Source organism: Hemiscyllium ocellatum, chromosome 11 (assembly GCF_020745735.1).
Source record: "Hemiscyllium ocellatum isolate sHemOce1 chromosome 11, sHemOce1.pat.X.cur, whole genome shotgun sequence".
Lineage (NCBI taxonomy): Eukaryota > Metazoa > Chordata > Chondrichthyes > Orectolobiformes > Hemiscylliidae > Hemiscyllium > Hemiscyllium ocellatum.
This window is the reverse complement of record NC_083411.1, coordinates 69,643,441-69,660,742: the sequence shown is the minus strand read 5'-3', so window position 1 is coordinate 69,660,742 and position 17,302 is coordinate 69,643,441. Positions and strand designations below refer to the sequence as shown.

At 40.2% G+C, this 17,302-nt stretch overlaps 1 protein-coding gene across 1 annotated transcript in view; it reads left to right on the top strand.

Moving 5' to 3' along the window:
- Positions 1-1,060: 1,060 nt before the first annotated feature.
- The window catches only part of LOC132820201 (transmembrane protein 182-like), a 42,743-nt gene continuing 26,501 nt past the window's right edge, over positions 1,061-17,302 (top strand). The window contains exons 1-4 of the mRNA XM_060832181.1: positions 1,061-1,298; positions 11,771-11,891; positions 13,024-13,116; positions 16,758-16,895. Of these exons, the coding sequence (XP_060688164.1) occupies positions 1,131-1,298; positions 11,771-11,891; positions 13,024-13,116; positions 16,758-16,895 (520 nt within the window). The 5' untranslated portion in view covers positions 1,061-1,130. The remainder of the gene's footprint in view (positions 1,299-11,770; positions 11,892-13,023; positions 13,117-16,757; positions 16,896-17,302) is intronic.

The following is a 17,302-nucleotide window of genomic DNA, read 5'->3' as shown; positions in this document are numbered from 1 at the left end:
CAATTTCCTTCTGGATTCTGCAAGCATGTTTTGGGACTGGCTGGTTTTGCTGTTGATTGAGCTTTCCTTGTTAGCAACTTAATCTGGCAAAACATTATGAGCCATCTTATTGTAGGAATACTGTAGGAGTACACTTATACTAATTTGGCTCAGTGGTTAGCACCCCTGCCTCATTGCACCAGGAAACCAGGTTCAATTCCACCCTTCGGTGATTATAAGGAGTTTGCACATTCTGTGCCTGCATAGGTTTCCTCCAGTTGCTCCAGTTTCCTCCCACTGTCTAAAAATGTGCAGATCAAGGCAGATTAGCCATGGTAAATTGCCCATAGTGTTCAGGGATGAGTAGGTTAGGTAGATTAGCCATGGGAAATGCAGGGTGAGCATCAGGTTGTGAGTCTGGGTGATCTTCAGAGAGTCGGTGTGGACCTTTTGGGCCAAATGGCCTGTTTCCACACTGCAGGGATTCTATTGTCTAAGTTTTCTCTCTATTTTAAAAGGTGGGAAATTTCACATAGGCTAAATTAACTGTGTCCTCCAATTGAGCAACAGAGAAAGGAATTTGAAATGAATCTGTTAGACATTCATTGAGTAATGCAACTCCTAAACTCCCAGCCTTTAGTTTAGGCTGCCTTAGCATTCCTATTACCCTTCATATAAGTTACACTCTCATGTGAAATCTTAGGGTATGGTGACTGTTATCTGAAGCATTTGCAATGCTGGAATTTTTCGCTATGATCCATCACACATGGGAACCAGATAGCTGGCTTGTAGCACTGATATTCATGAAAGATTCCATTCTATATAACCCATACCAATTTTCCTCAATGTTGTTGCCTCCAGTTTCCAAAATACCTCTACAGAATGAACTTTGAAAAAAACATTTCTGCCGTATTAAATATATTAGACAAAGTAATCCCTTGTTATGAAAAGGATCACTTTTTTTTATTGTCAAATGTTTATCTAGCAAGGTCATCTATTTTAAAATATATTGGGCCATACCCCTGTGAAACACACACCAGATACTGAATAATTTGATCTGTCTCTTAAAATAGCCACCTCATTCTCACATACACGCTGAGAAAGAGCTTCTAGTTAAAAACATTACTCAATGCACAAACTTTAGTTTGATCATGAAAGTCAGTGTAATAGCCTTTGTAGCAGGACTTATCGGAGCTATTGGGCTACTCCTGTTTTTGGTGGCATTTGGGACGGATTACTGGCTCTTAGCAACAGAGAATTGTGAAGTGTATGAACACCACGCCAAGAATGCTAAGTCCAGGCCTATAGATGCCACACTGGTGAGTTTTGAGGTTTTCCGTTTTCAATTTGCATTTAACGTCGCTGAGCAGAACGGTTAGGCAGCACAGTCACGACAGCTTTTACAAAGTACAGAGAAGGAGGTGGCACTAGAATTGTGGAATGGTGCAATGGGATAAGTCAACTTCATTTTCATATTCCTGCACAACTAGAGATGGCCACTTTGAACACCATTATGGTGTACCTTAACTGATGGCTCACAAATCTGATCTTTACTTCAGTAAATGATTGTGATCTGAACTTTTTGTTTCCAGTGTTTTGTTCAGTATTAAGATAGGAATTGTATTATGGTCTACCATTGGCAAAAATGTTCTCCCAAACTGGAAGCTGTGATTTTGTTTTCAGTTTCCTGAAGACAAATACTTTAAAGACATGTAAAGTACTCAACAATTTAAAAAATGTGATGAGTAAGCACAGTTGGGAAAAACTCCTAAATGTTGTACGAATGGTTCAGCAAGGTGTTAGCAAGGGATTGAGAAAAGATAGACTTAGAAACAGAGAACATAGTACATAACAGAGCAGTACGGGCCCATCAGCCCCCAATGTTGCACCGACCTGTGGAACCAATCTGAAGCCCATCTATCCTACATATTCTATTTTCAGCCATTTGTTTATTAAACGACCATTTAAATGCCAGTAAAGTTGGCGAGTCTACTACTTGTGCATGCCTACCCCAGGCTGCCATAGAGGGGTTCATCTTTCTTTTCTGAGATCTGGATAACTGTTTTATAATTTAATTATTGTAGCATGTAAAACATAATGCAATAGGAATGCATTTGAGGTATAAGAAAATAGATATGTCAATCTCCTCTGTAGTTTCAGTAGCAACAAGTTAATGTAACACTGATTGCAACATAAAGATGTTATAACTGCAGTTTAATTGTTACTAACTCATTGTTAATTCTCCAGATTGATTCCCTACAGTTGGATGGTTTTCTAGCAGATTATGTAATATAAGGTCATGACAAGAATTGTCAATAAACACAGTAACCGCACACTCTCTATTCTTGTGAAAGTACTTGACCAGATGTAGAGCTACTGAAAGCAGCTGAGACATTGGTCAAAACATATTTGGTGTAAACAAACCCAAGCTAATTTTTTTAGGTAAGTTGATACATCTCCGAATTTTGAGTAGATTTTTAATTGGGCTTCATTTGTTGTTTCGGAAACTGGAAACCGTGAATGGCTTCCAAAGATTGAAAATTAGCTCCACAAACTAGAGATCGCAGCTGCAGTGGAACAAAATGTTTTTGAGATGAGTGCCAAATGTAAATTGCACTGTTACATCTGGAACCCTTTCCTAAAATATGTACAGCCTAATGTTTAAACTGAGTACAATTTATATAGGATGTACAGTACAGAACCAGACATTTAGGCCAACAAATCTGTGCTGGTGTTCCTATCCCCATGATTCTCCTCACACCCAGCCTCTCAGCATACCTTTTTATTCCTTGTTCTCCGATGTACTCATCCAATTTCACTTTTCAAAACATTTAAATTATTTGCCTCAACCTCTTCCTGAGGTAACATTTTTCATCCTTTCTTCAAAATATTTCATTCCCAATTGGATGTTTGAGTCTTTTTTTTTTGTTCATGCCTTCTGGTTTTTAAAACCTTCCACAAGTGGAAACATTCAGTCCCTATCTATTCCATCCAACCCATTCCTGATTTTAAAGACCTCCTTTAGGTCATCATTTTGCTTTACCTGTTCAATCTTTCATGGTAAGTGCAAAGTTCTGGTACAACCTTTGTCAATTTATTTTGCACTTTTTCCAATATTTCTATGTCATTTCGAGAATGTGAAGAGGATCATTGTGCACAGTAACATAAGTGTGAGCCTGACCAAGGTCTAGTGGATGTTAACACTAAGTTTGTAGTCTACATTCCTAGAACTACATCAATTACTTTAACATTTGAATTACTTTACCCGTCGTTTTACTGTTTGTTTGTTCTCCAGTATCCCTAGAGCTCTTTGCTCCTTTCCATTTAGCTTCTTGTTTTCTAAATTGCAGATGATGTTTCTGTTTTTCTGATCAACATACATCATCTCACATCTTACCTATGTTACAGATTATTTGTCACTTAATTGCATCATCTTCAAGCTTTCTAATGTCTTCCTGACTTATGCACCTTCATTTATCAGTGTTAACTATAATCCACACTGCGAATTCTAATAATTGACTTGCTTTTCCCAAAGTCCAAATCATCATAAACCTTGTGGAACACTGGATTCAAGCTCCAATGTGAATAACTACCCATGCCCCTGCTCCCTTTATCTAACTAATAATATTATGACGACTGGTCACTCCTGGCAATTCTTCCCAACCATTCTTTAATTCTTGATGGAGCTCTCAGCTCTTCAGAAGTATATTATTAGACTAGAGTTATACAACTGTTCAATTAGAAAATGAGGCCTTACATTTCAATAACAGTTGCCCATGTTGATAGAACTGAGTCATCATGCTTGGGAGGGAATATTTTCTTCAGTGTTTTATCCATGTTCAGAGATGTTTACCTCAAATGAAGCAACATTACAATCAATAACAATGCCCTCTCAACATCCAGTGAGAATGTTGACCACCACATTATAGTACCTCCTAATTTCTTTCTCTAGTGTGTGGCTACTTCATTTAGGCACACCTGACAACTGTACAGTAAATTGAAGGTTCCAAATACCTATGGCTGATGTAGCAACTTCCACCTTGCTGCACACCTGCTTGGTCCTGCAGCTTAGAGAGATCTTTCATTCTCCCTATTTTCACGTCCACCTTATCAAGGACACTAATCTCTTTCATTATTATCCTCCACCTACAGACATTTCCCTTGAAAGAGTTTGATTTTCCCAATCCTTTAGTATGACTTGACCTGAACATTGGGTTTAATTCCCATGGAGAAAGCACATCAAAAGCCAGTTAGTTTTATAATGATATTGCTAGCCTGTATTCTGATAACTTGATATCTAAAATGAAAAGATAATTTTATGTTATTCATGTGATATGGCACTAAGCTAGCAAAAATATGAAGAGAATTACAGAAGAGGCCATGAAGTTAATGAGGTAAATGCCATTCCCTGGAAAAGTATCCATTTAATTTAGTTCCCTTGTCCTTTCCTCATTATACATTTGTTATTCAACTATTTATTCAAATGCTTTTTGAGATAATTATAAATCGTGTTTCATAAATAACCCCTCCAATCTAAACCATATACTAAATCTCATTACTATCTCACCAATGAATGACTGCTGTTCTTTCCAATTTACCCAAACTCCACATATGAATTGTCTATTGTCATGTCATGTTGCAGCTTGTTTTGTGTGTGTGTGTGTGTGTGTGTGTGTGTGTGTGTATGTGTGTGTGTGCATGTGTGTGTATGTATGTGTGTGTGTGTGTGTGTGTGAGTGTGTGAATGAGAGTGTGTTTGTGAGAGAGAGAGTGTGTGTAAATCAAGTTGTATATCTTGTGGTACTGGAGTAATGCCCAGTGTTTTGGCTATCTTCACCTCAATAATTGCCTGCTTCACGTTTCTCCATTAGATACCTTTGTGGACTCCTTCCCACCTCTTCTCTTCCTTCTCCATCTGGTATCATCTGGTCAGAGAATATGGTCACTTTCTCTTTAGATCATGCAGACATCCTTCCACTCCCAACGATAGTATTATACTCCACAGTCTCAGTGGGAGAGTGAGTGTAGGCCACAGCTCGATGTCCAGGAAACCTGTGTCTAATCAGTGCTCGAGTGTGCTATACTTGCAGTTAATTGACAGGTTCAGGTCCCGCAGGCAAGTTCAAATCATGATAATTACCAACTAACTGGAAAATTACTTGGTAAATCCAGACATCCAAACAAATGTTTCTTATTAGGCGCAGCAGCCATTTAGTGGCTGGCTTTAGCCAACAAACTTTTATTCTCTAATATGTTTTAACACCTCTTACCCCTCATCAAATCCTATGTTATCTTTCTAGTGAAGAAAATATCCCAATTACTCTTATATCCTCACTATTGCCTTAACCAATTTCTTTTTACCAGTCCAATTGTAAGTTGAAATGTGACATTGATATACTAAATCCTTATTGCTCATGAAGTGCCAGTGACATGACTGTAAAGTATACACAATAACATTGCCTTAGAAGGTAATTTGTCCTGTCGATAGGGAGAGCTGAAACTTTGAATGTTGGAAACTGTATGTTCCATTCTTCATTTACACTTTAGACAGCTTTAAGGCACACACACAAAAAAAATTACAGTGTGCTGTGTCTCTGATGGGAACACTTCCATTTGAAAACAGCACATGGAGATGGTGAGATGCCAGGTTCGTGTGAAAGAACCTCTAGGGTTTGAAAAAGCAGCTTGGTAACATAAGCATTATCAGGATCAAAAATGCATCGCAGATGTAAAGCTGTGCAATATGAAACACAAAGGAACTGACTTACCACACTTCACTAAAGTGACTTGTTGTGTAAGTGTCCCAGATTAACAGCTAAAACTTTATTCCTTTGTTACCCCTTGTCCTGCACAAGATCCCATTCCTTACTTATTTGACTGACCACAGAGGAGTTATTAAGTCTTTATTGTTATATACTGACATCTGTCTCTTCGAAGTGTGTGAATTCTTTGGAAGCTTGAGGGTGGCAAGGATAATCACCTACTGGTCTAGTGTGAAAAATCTTGAGAATAAAATTGTGGTTTCTATATGTTTTAATATAAATTATTTTGAAGATTGGATTTTGAACTCGTGGCATTGGGCTTGATCTGTGTTGAGGGAGGGGTTTAATAATTAACTGGTATTTCTGTAACCATAGGGATTTATTTAAATAAATGCTTGAAAGAGAGTTTTTGGAGACCAGTGGGAATTTGTTTAGTTGGGATAATTTTTACAGACAAATAAAATAATTAGTATAGTATAATAGATTACAGTAAGAAGGTTGCAGAGGGTCTTTTTTGTTAGCTTACAGGAAACACCTGCAGCTTGGGAAAGCACTTTAATTTAAGTTTGGAGAGTTTTTTGAAAGCGTTGGCTGTAGCTGGATGTGTAAGGCTGTGGCTCCCGAAGAAAGAGGATAACTTAGAATTGTTAAGAAACTGGTTACCTCATGGTAAGGAGTTTAGTTTGTAAGTTCCAGACCAGAAGTGGTTGGTTAAAGCTGAAAATATTTAAGCTTATGTATGAAGACTCAACTAAGATGCTATCACATTGTCAAGATGGGAGAATTGAAGCCGCAGTTGAACGAGGTTGTGATGGAAAAAGGAAATCTCTCCAATGTGAGTACTGTGAGGGAGTGCTGTTGTGATTCCTTTGCGCAAAGAATGGAAGTTAAAAACAAATCTGCAGCAGTATCCACTTGTATTTCAATAAACGTTCGCTTTGTTAAAACCATTTTTAAAAACTATCAATCCAGATTTCAGTCTGCAATCTGCCTTTGTCCATTCATAATTTCTGCTTGGATCATAACAATTGGAGACTCTTGCCAGAACTTTGAAATCTCTGGATTTGAAAGGATTTTCTTTTTAACATAATCTTCAGCTGCTTCATCATCATAAAGTGAGAAGTGGGGATGTTCAGTTATGATTGAAGAGGTCCACTTCTAAATGTAGCAAGACCTGGACAATACTTTGGCAACGAAAATCTGCAACAGAAGAGAATCTAATCATCAGCCATGTGTTACCTTGGTGGAAATCCCCCTCTGTCAACACCTTGAGTGTTACCATTGACAAGATGCTGAACTGGGAGAAAGTGAGCGCTGCTGACACTGGAGATCAGAGTCAAAAAGTGCCTGACCGGCTGTGCTTTTCAAGATGCAGAACTGGACTAGCCATATGACTACTGTGATTACAAGAGCAGATCAGAGGCTAGGAATCCAGCAGTATGTAACTCACCTCCTCACTGCAATGGTCTGTCCACTGTCTACAAGGCATAAGTCAGAAGTGTGGTGAAGTAGTCCACACTTGCCTGGATGAGTGCAGCTCCGATAACACTCAATAAGCTTGCCACTAAGCAAGAGCAGTAATCTGTCAGCCGTAAACTCTGCTTTATCAATCAAGGCTCATTGTCTGATAATATTATGGCTCTTGCTCCTGTGTTGATGTGAAATTTGTGAGATGCATATTGATATAAATGCCAGTGTTAAGATTTTTGGTGTGGGTCACTGATTTCCCTGAGAAAACATTGAACTTCTAACCAATTTACTGCTTTGTGTGGGACGTTCTTCAGTCTTTTGTTTTTCTTTATTTCAGCACAATTTCTTATTATTATTCGACAGTAAAAAAAAACTTTGGTTTTAATATCTGGGCTCAGTTTATGCCTGCATTTCTTTTTTTTACTCCATATTATTGGCATAGACTGACAAATGCTTGGTGTCTGTCCCACTCCCCACTGTATCAACTTCTTACATTTATCTTTAGAGGTTCTACATCATAAGAATTGAATAGATTCCAAAGATCTCCTGTACCAAATGTACCTTCTCACCTTATCTTTGGGCTATGTTGTTTCCAAACCTGATTCACCCACCATCTGAAGCTTTTCTCTCGAGTCAAGTCTGACTTTAAGACACCATTATCACAGCTCCTCTCTAATTCATTAATGAAATCTTCTATGGATTCCCCTACATGTTGCATTTTTCTATGAAATGTTATCCTTTTAAGAATTTGATTTGTTTTGAGATTAAAATAATTGGAAAAGACTTTTGGTACCTCTTCAAATGTACTTGTTGTTCTATTTATCACCTTGATGAGCATTGACATCATTAACTATACTCCTGATGGTGCACAGAAATGGATTTACTGTTCAACTTCTCACTTGGTATCTAGCTGAGAAATCGTTCTATACTTCAAGAATAGCTCACTCCAATGTTTCAGATGAGATTAAGTTAGATTCACTACAGTGTGGAAACAGGCCCTTTGGCCCAGTAAATCCACACCAACTCTCCGAAGGATAACCCACCCAGACCCATCACCCTCTGACTAATGCACCTAACACAATGGGCAGTTTAGCATGGCCAATTCATTTGACCTGCACATCTTTGGACTGTGGGAGGAAACCCACACAGATACAGGGAGAATGTGCAAATTCCACACAGAAAGTTATCTGAGGCTGGAATCGAACTCAGGTCCCTGGTGCCAACTGTGCTAACAACTGAGCCAATTTGTTGTTTTCTATTTTAGCCATCCCTAAAATTAAATTTTCCTGCCATTACACTTTCTTGTGCCATGGGTTTCTCATGAGACTGAGTATTTTATCTTTAAAGATTGTGATTTTGCAGTGATCTGGGTTCTCCTGTTCCTTCAAGAGCATCTTTCTGCTCTTTCCCGGAGGATTCCCCCGCTTTCATAGCTGCAATGGGGTCTCCTGAAAGGTTCCGTCTCAGACCAGAGTCACTCATTTCATTAAAATGCTCCATAATTACTTTTTCTTCTTTAAAAATCACAGGATTCATGGTTTCCCAGGCTTTCCACTCCCACATCTTGTGAGTTTCTCTCTTGGCCTTAGTATTACCATTTCATTTTCTAGCTGCTGAGAGTGTGGTGCTGGAAAAGCACAGCAGGTCAGGCAGCATCCAAGGAGCAGGAGAATCGACATTTCAGGCATAAACCTCTTCTGCTACCTCTTCAAATGTGCCTGTTATTCTATATACCACCTTGACGAGCATTGACATCATTAACTATACTCCTAAGTGCACAGAAATGGGTTTACTGTTCAACTTCTGACACGGTATCCAGCATCTTGCAGTCCTCACTTTCTCCTAGTTGTTTTCTAGCTGTATCTGGTTGTATCCACATACTACGGCAACAATACAACTCTGAGCTGGAATTTAATTCTGAAGTTCTCATCCTTTTAGCCTGAATTACGTTCTCATTTCAGGCATTTCCTCTTGTACTGGGATTTTTCGTTCTGACTCACAGAATGGCTGATGTCTGTTCACTCAGGCTAAGGACTGTTCCCCACAGACCACTACCTTGCAATGTAACTTGTACCTCCATTTTGAAGCTATAAGGTTCTTTTGTTCTGATACACTGTTTGTCAAGTCTGGAACTCATATTGTAATATGCATTTTAATTTATCACCAAGTGCTGACACAAGAGTTTTTGGAATCTAATGTCATCATCAATTTGCAGCATCTACTCTCCTTGAAGATTTCTGGGTTACAATATGTTTGTCTCATTGGGACTGGTGCTGTGAAATTACATCTTCAGATCCCATGCTGATCACCATGTTGTGTCTGCCACCATCCATATCTATTTTATATATAGGGGTTTTTCATTTTTTACATTTGTGTATATGAGGGTAACCACTTTCTGGTCTAAAGAGAAGAGCCTTGTACTGTAAATAAGATCTATTTTATTGCAACTCTGTAACAATTTAAAGGGTATAAGAACATTATTGCAAAGACTCTTGAGAGAAATTAGTCTTAGCACTATCTCCTATGAGACTCTCACTTTACTCTCCCACTAAATACCTAATGATATCTTCATGGTGGTTGCTTCTTATTGCAGGAAATCAAGCATTAACCCTGTCAGACTCATACACAATCTTTATTGCAAAGCAGCTAAGATTAAGGAAGACTTGCTGCATTACGTGGGGCTTTGGTGGGATGACACCATGCAGTGCTTTATACTGCTTTAATCCTCTAACCACAAGACAGATATAGGTTGAAATTAAGGCTCATGAGAGGCTGTCCTACAAGGAATAGGTGGGCCTATATTCTTTGGCATTTAGAAGAATGGGAGATGACCTAATTGACATGCAAAATTCTGTGAGGTTTTCAGAAAGCAGAGGGTGAGAAGATGTTTCCCCTTGCTGGAGAGTTTCAAGCAGCCATGGAGTCAGGATAAGGGCTGGGATGAGGAGAAATGTCTTCACTCAGAGCTATGAACCTTTGGAATTCTCTACCCGGATTCCTGTGGACAATCAGGCGATGGGTATATCCAAGATTCTGATTGATAGTCTTTTGGGCTATAAGGGAATTAAGGAATTTGAGGATAAGTTGGGTATATTCAAGTGTAAACGTTCAGCTAAGACTTTATTGAATAGCTGAATAGGTTTCAGGTGCAATGATGTCTATTTCAATTTTTATTTCTTCTGTTCTTATGAACTACCTATAATTTGTCACTTCCTGCACCTGAGGATGTATTTAGATATTGTAAATCAGGCTGTGTTATGATATACCTTTGGACTCTCAATGTGGTCTCCTCTACATTGGGGATACAGGACGCCAACTCACAGAACATCTCAGGGTACATCTCTGGGACACACGCATCAAATAACCCCACCGCCCTGTGGCCGACCACTCAACTCCCCCTCCCACTCCACCAAGGACATGCAAGTCCTGGGCCTCCTCCACCACCATTCCAAGCCACCCGACGTCTGGAGGAAGAATGCCTCATCTTCAGCCTTGGGACCTTCCATTTCACCAGTTTCCTCACCTCCCCTCGCCCACCTCATTCCAGATTCAACCCTCCAACTTAACACTACGTTTTGAACTGTCCTACCTGTCCATCTTCCTTTCCCACCTATCTGCTCTACCCTCCCCTCCAACCCATCACCATCACCCTCCATCTACCTATTGCCTTCCCAGCTACCTCAACCCCACCACCGCTCCCACTCTCCTATTTATCTCTCAGTCCCCTTTCCCCCAAACCCCACACATTTCTGATGAAGAGTTTATGCAAGAAATGTCAACTTCCCTGCTCCTCGGATGCTGCCTGACCTGCTGTGCTTTTCCAGCATCATACTTTTCGACTTATACCTCTGGACCATTTGGGACTTGAACCTGGGTCTTCTGTTTCAGAGGTAGAGACACTACTGTCATGTTAGAAGAACCTTAAAATAGTTATTTTAAATCAACCTGTTCAGACATGTAATGCTACACGTCCAATGCAAGTGAGACTTGATCCCAGATCTTCTGGCCCAGAATTGGAGAGACGACCACTGCGCCACAAGACCCTGAGGATTTATTTATCCTTTATGCTTTAACTCCTATTAATTACATGATCTTATTCAGATCTCTACAGGATAGAGATTTGTCTTGGATAGTAAGGTAAAACAAGCAGTGTTGCATTGGTTGCCATTATCCAATACACTATCAATTTAAGCTTTAGTGAATGAAGGTCTGAACATTCCTGCAATGTTTTGGGGCCTGATCAGATATGGAGTGCCTTTGAACAAGGGAACAGCCCTCTTCTTTCCCATTTAAGCCTTTGCATAATTTTATTTGTTTCACACACACTGTATGTTAGCAGAACTGCCAGCCACTGGGGTCATAACAGCTATTGCTGCATGACCTCCTTAAGTGGTTATTAATTGTTGACATAAGCTATATAAATGTAACAGGTTAAAGCTTAAATTCGTTGAACTTAAAATGCTAAGAACGTGATTTTCTTTTGCATCTTGGTTATGAACTGGATTTCCTACCTGTCCAGTACCTGTTTGTGAGATGTCTTATGTTATGTTGACATGTAGAGTGGGCAAGCATTCGAAGGAAATGATGAATTCGCCATCACATTTCACCATGAGGGCTTCATTTGGCGTTGCTGGTTCAGTGAAGGGATTTCCCATGATAGTATCTGGAATTTCTGGTTCAGTAAGTAATGCCAATACACTGTTATCAATTTCAGACGTTCATGTGCACCACATGTATCTTCATTATACATTGTACTAAAAAAGGATTTTCAATTGAAATATAGAAGCCACTGTGGTCAACAATCATGCTTGATTTTCCACAATTAGTTAATTATACCCTTGAAAGGAATAATTTGTTTTGTCTTGGTGTATCATCACCTTTATTGAGGTGCATTAAAGCATGTCATTGTACTATGGAACTGTAGACACTGATAATGTAGGGGGAAAGTGAAAGCTTCCAAATTCTACATTCAACAATTACTTGAGGAACAATATAATGTGATTTAGTGACACTAAAGCAAAATGCTGTAGATGCTGGGAATCTGAAAAAAAACCAGAAAATATTGGAAATATCAATTCAGGCAGCATCTGGAAGCGTTTAAGGCCAAAATCTCTTCAACAGAATTGTTTATTGTTGATGGATAAACGCATGTCATTACAACATGAGAACTCACTGGGCACAGTTTTTCCTTCCTGGGAGAGGCAAAGAAGGTGACGAGAAGCTCGTTACTTCCTTGCCAACTTGGCAATTACTGCTGTACAATAGGGTCCATTGGTAACTTTGTCAATGAGTGACAAATTAGGGCCTTAATATGTCAATTAACAGCTACTTAAGGGCCACAACTCATTACCATCCTCCCTTGGCAATTAAAAACTGTGGCTGGGTTCCTGACTGGGAAACTGGGTGACCTGCCTGCTGGGTTGAGAGAGGGTACATCCTCTATTTGCCTCATTCTGGGGCTAATTGGAAGGAAGAATTTTCTTCTGCACCACCTCTTTTAACTGACATCCTATAATTAATGTCCTATTACTTTTTAATTGGACTGTGGTTTCTGTCTGGGCGCACCCATTCACTCCACTTTATCCTTCAGGTTTCATTGCTGCAGAGGTAACACAGTCACATCTCGTCTACAATGTTGTTCGTGTCAAAATGCTACCACAAGAACCCATTAAGTTAATGAGTAAAGTTTGGTCAAATCAATCTAAGCAAAGCACAAAATAGTCACATGCTAAGTAATATCTATTTCATCATCACAAATCTGCAGCAGTTTTTGGAGAGTGTGATTTACTTCTTAATATCTTGTATTGTGCAGCAAACCAACCCCCATCCAAGTACTGTGTCCATGGCTATCTTTTCCCTTTTCCAATCGCAATGGGACCTATATCCTCATATGACAGTACTGCTGGTAAGTGTTGAAAAATAATTAGCTTTAAGAAACAGTACATGGTTCTCACATGCAATTATATATAATTTTTCTTACAATTTCTATATTGCCAGGGGAGGCTGAGTTCAGTTGTTCTTTGGAACTTGTTTGGTCTATTAAGTCCATGATAATGTCTATTCCTCCAATTCATTGGTTAGTGGCACAACATCGAGGGCTGAGGGGCCTGCACTGTGCTGCACTATGTTCTAGTGAATACCCTTGTAATTGATTCATCCATTCATTCGCCTACAGTATTCTGAAGGTCATTGAATTTTCACAATCCTCTTCCATTCTTCAAGCATGTCTTATGCCTTCTTGACCACCTCATCAACTTGTGTTGCCACTGTCAGGGAGCTGTGCACTGGCATGCCTAGATCCATCAATGTGTAAGATGAGATACTTTGGCAGGAAGAATAGAAGCTCTGAATGAAATTTAAATAGAGAGAGACCACAGAAATCTACAGAACAGAGAGATTTGGAGTCCTCATCCATGAATCATGAAAAGCTAGCATCTAAGTTCAGCAGGTAATAGGGAAGGCAAATTAGAATTTGGGCTTTACTTCAAAAAGAATGGAATTGTTCTGCTAAAACTATAATCAGTAAAGAAACTAAGTGGAAAAGGCAGGAAAATGAAGTTGAGGATGATCAGATCGGCCATGATCTCTTTGAATACTGGAGTGGATGGGCTGAATGGCCTACCTCTGCTTCTACGTCTTATAGTCTTACAACCGAAAGAAAAAAAGCAGAACAAATGTGAGGAAAGAAAAGACATAAAAGTCTAGAATCTTTATCGTTATGGCATGGGTACTAATACCAGAACCAAATGCCAATCCTGAGGTCTTTGTGGATGGTTGCTGGGGCAGTAGCAGCCAGTTGAGAGGCAGTGACACTATTGACTGACTCTGAGGTTGCCCCCATCACCCATTGAGAAACAGAGGGATGGGACAGGAAGATTCTGAGCTGTGGGCTAGCCATTGTCACCAGTATCACTTCCATTGGATGTGGAGTCTTTGCAAAGGAAGCTCCCTCACTCAGGATGCCATTAGGAAGCCACTGCCTCTTCCTTGGGGCAGGAGTTATCCTGGCTGGAGTAAACTCACAGCATCATGGTAAAATTTCCCTTGATATGTCAATCAATTGGTTTCCCTACTTAGTTAATGAACTGAAAAGCCACTATCTTTCCTATTACTGGGAAACGTCTCTGGTAGTGGGTACACCTGTGCTTCTAGCCTGATATTACATTATCGTCCCTTCCACCTCACAGCTCGCACACAATGTATTGGGACAATCCAGTCCAAAGAGACAGTGAAAGATAGATACAAGCAAAAGTAAAGTGAAAGGCAAGCAGATTTTATTTTACTTCTGAGACAGGATGTAGGCATCACTGCCTTAGACCAGCATTAATTGCCCATCTACAATTGTTCTTTAAAGTCTGTTTGAGCGGCTACAGTCCTTAGGTTAAATGTATATTATGAGAAGGAGTTCCAAGATTTTGATCTGGTGACAGTAAAGGAATGGTGATTTTGTTCCAAATCAGAATGGTGTGTAGCTTGGAGGGTTCATTGTAGATGATGGTGTTCCCACGATGTGTGCTGCCCTTTCGTTTCTAGATGATAGTGGTTGTGTGTTTAGAAATTGCTTTGGTGAGCTGTTGCTGTGGATCTCGTAGATGCTACAGCCCGCTGCTACTGAGCATTGGTAGTGAAGAGGGTGAATAGTAAAAGATGGAAATGGGTTTTCTGAAGTGGGCTGCGCTGTCCTGAACAGCATTGAGATTCTCGTGTGTTGTCAGACCTTTACTCATCCAGGCAAGTCAATATATTTTATCACACTTCTGACTTCTGCTTTATAGATGGTGGACAGGTTTTGAGAAGTACACCACAGAATATCTAGCAGTTGTTACGCTGGCCCATGTCAGTTTTCATTCAATGATAAGATATGAGGCAAATGGAAGGTGAGACATGCAGAAATGAGTTACAGGGAGTCAGCAAGAACAGATAATGTGCACTCCCTCAGAATAAGTTTGGCTGGGGATGGGAGAGATTTTAATCAGACAGCGTGACATCGGGTGGGCACTCAGGTACCTTGTTGCCTCCACCCTGAAGGCATTTATGGTGGAAAGGCCCCTGTATGGCTGTGTGACCTGCCACCAAGTGAATGGAAACTCACTTTAGGCCTCATCCCACTGCCAATGATGTGGTGTTCACCATGAGTCTTAGAATCATAGAATGGAGGAGAAAGTGAGGTCTGCAGATGCTGGAGATCAGAGCTGAAAATGTGCTGCTGGAAAAGCGCAGCAGGTCAGGCAGCATCCAAGGAACAGGAGATTCGACGTTTCGGGCATAAGCCCTTCTTCAGGACTCTTCATTCTGCCTGGCCTGCTGTGCTTTTACAGCAACACATTTTCAGTTAGAATCATAGAATCCCTACAACATGGAAGCAGGTCATTTGGCCAATTGGGCCCACACTGGCCCACCAAACAGCATCCCACCCAGATCCACCATCCCCACCTACCCTGTATTCCCCATGGTTAATCCACCCAATCTATTCATCCGTGGACACTGCAGGGCAATTTAGCATGTCCACTCCACCTGAACTGCACACCTTTGGGCTGTGGGAGGAAACTGGAGCACCCGGAGGAAACCCAGTGCTGAAGGAAGCCAAACTCCCACTGTGCTTTGTCTTTCAGCTTTTGAGAGGTGAGGAGAGTGGGCCTCGTTTGAAGGCCTGAACAAGTGATCCTACATTGAGAAGGATGGAGATGCTGAAAACTACTTGCCCCTGCCTTCCTGCTAAAACCTCATAACCTCTAACTTCTCTATTTTTAAATTTGTTTATGCGATGAGGGTGTTGCTGGCGAAACTTACATTTGTTGCCCATCCCTAATTGCCCAGAGGGCAGTTAAGTGTCAACCAATTTCCTTTCTTAAAGGACATTACTGAACTAAGTGGGATTTTCCTGACAGTTTCATGCTCATCTACCGTGGTGGGATTCAAACCGAATTCCCCAGACCATTCCTGCTTACCTGGATTAACAGTCCAGTGATAATACCACAAGGCCATTGCTCTGACATGGTGTCTCACCAGGACACTTTTACCATTGCCAACTTGTGTTCCTCCTCAGTCCATAGTAATATGGAAGTTATGTACAGCCACTACTTCCCTGGTAGTTCTCCTGCGTACAGAAAAGATGCCAGCCTCCAACAGGCTGACAAAGCTTCTTCTCCTTCGATCCTAAGGAAAGACCACCCACTAGCTCACATAGTTCCTGAGTAGCTCAAGATACAATGGCCTTCTCAAAAGGAGGTAGCCCAGAGGTTTTGTCAACTCCCCAGCCAGTGACCATAACTCCTAACACCTCTGTGAGATTTCATCCAACGAGAATGTGGGGAAACCAGAGAGAAACAGAGCAAAAGTGATGAATGAAAACATAGAGATGGCACAAGGGAGTAAAATAGAGAATGAAAATTGCATGATAGAAAATGTGAGATGCACACAAAGAGTTTACTCTTACATTTCTCCAAAAACAATTCAATCAAAGATCAGCTAATGATAGGTAGTGTTAAATGAATGCATCTAATTGAACAGCAGGATTAATTCATTTTCATATTCTCTCCTATACAGTGTATCGAGGTTTCTGGACGGCATTTATAATACTGGGTGTGGCTGCTGCAATTGTGGGAGGATTTCTGCTCGTTTGTGCAGTGCCATTTGTTAATGCCAAACTCTACAAATTAGGAGGTGGATTCCTTTTGGCTTCTGGTACGTTGCTATTCACATATAATAATTACAGGGTGTATGCATCTCACAAGGTAATGAACATTGTTATCCTTACTCAGAGACTGCTCTCCAATATTTTAGTGCTATAGAGGTGATGCCTCAGTTTCTATGTTTGTAACAAGAATTTTTGAATACTGTTTTAAAGTGTTGGTTCCATGCTTACACCTTTTATTTACAGCAAAATATACAATTTTTTTTACTTTGCTGAGTCCATACCCAGGGTTAACTAATCAAGCACAGTGAATTTTGATGGTAAACAGACTCACGTAATCAAACTCAGAACAATTGCATGCTATACTGAGGCACATCACTGACCTGTTTTGAGTCAGCTAACCTCGAAAGGGATACCAGAACAGGGTAACAATTGATCCAATGAACCATCATTAAGT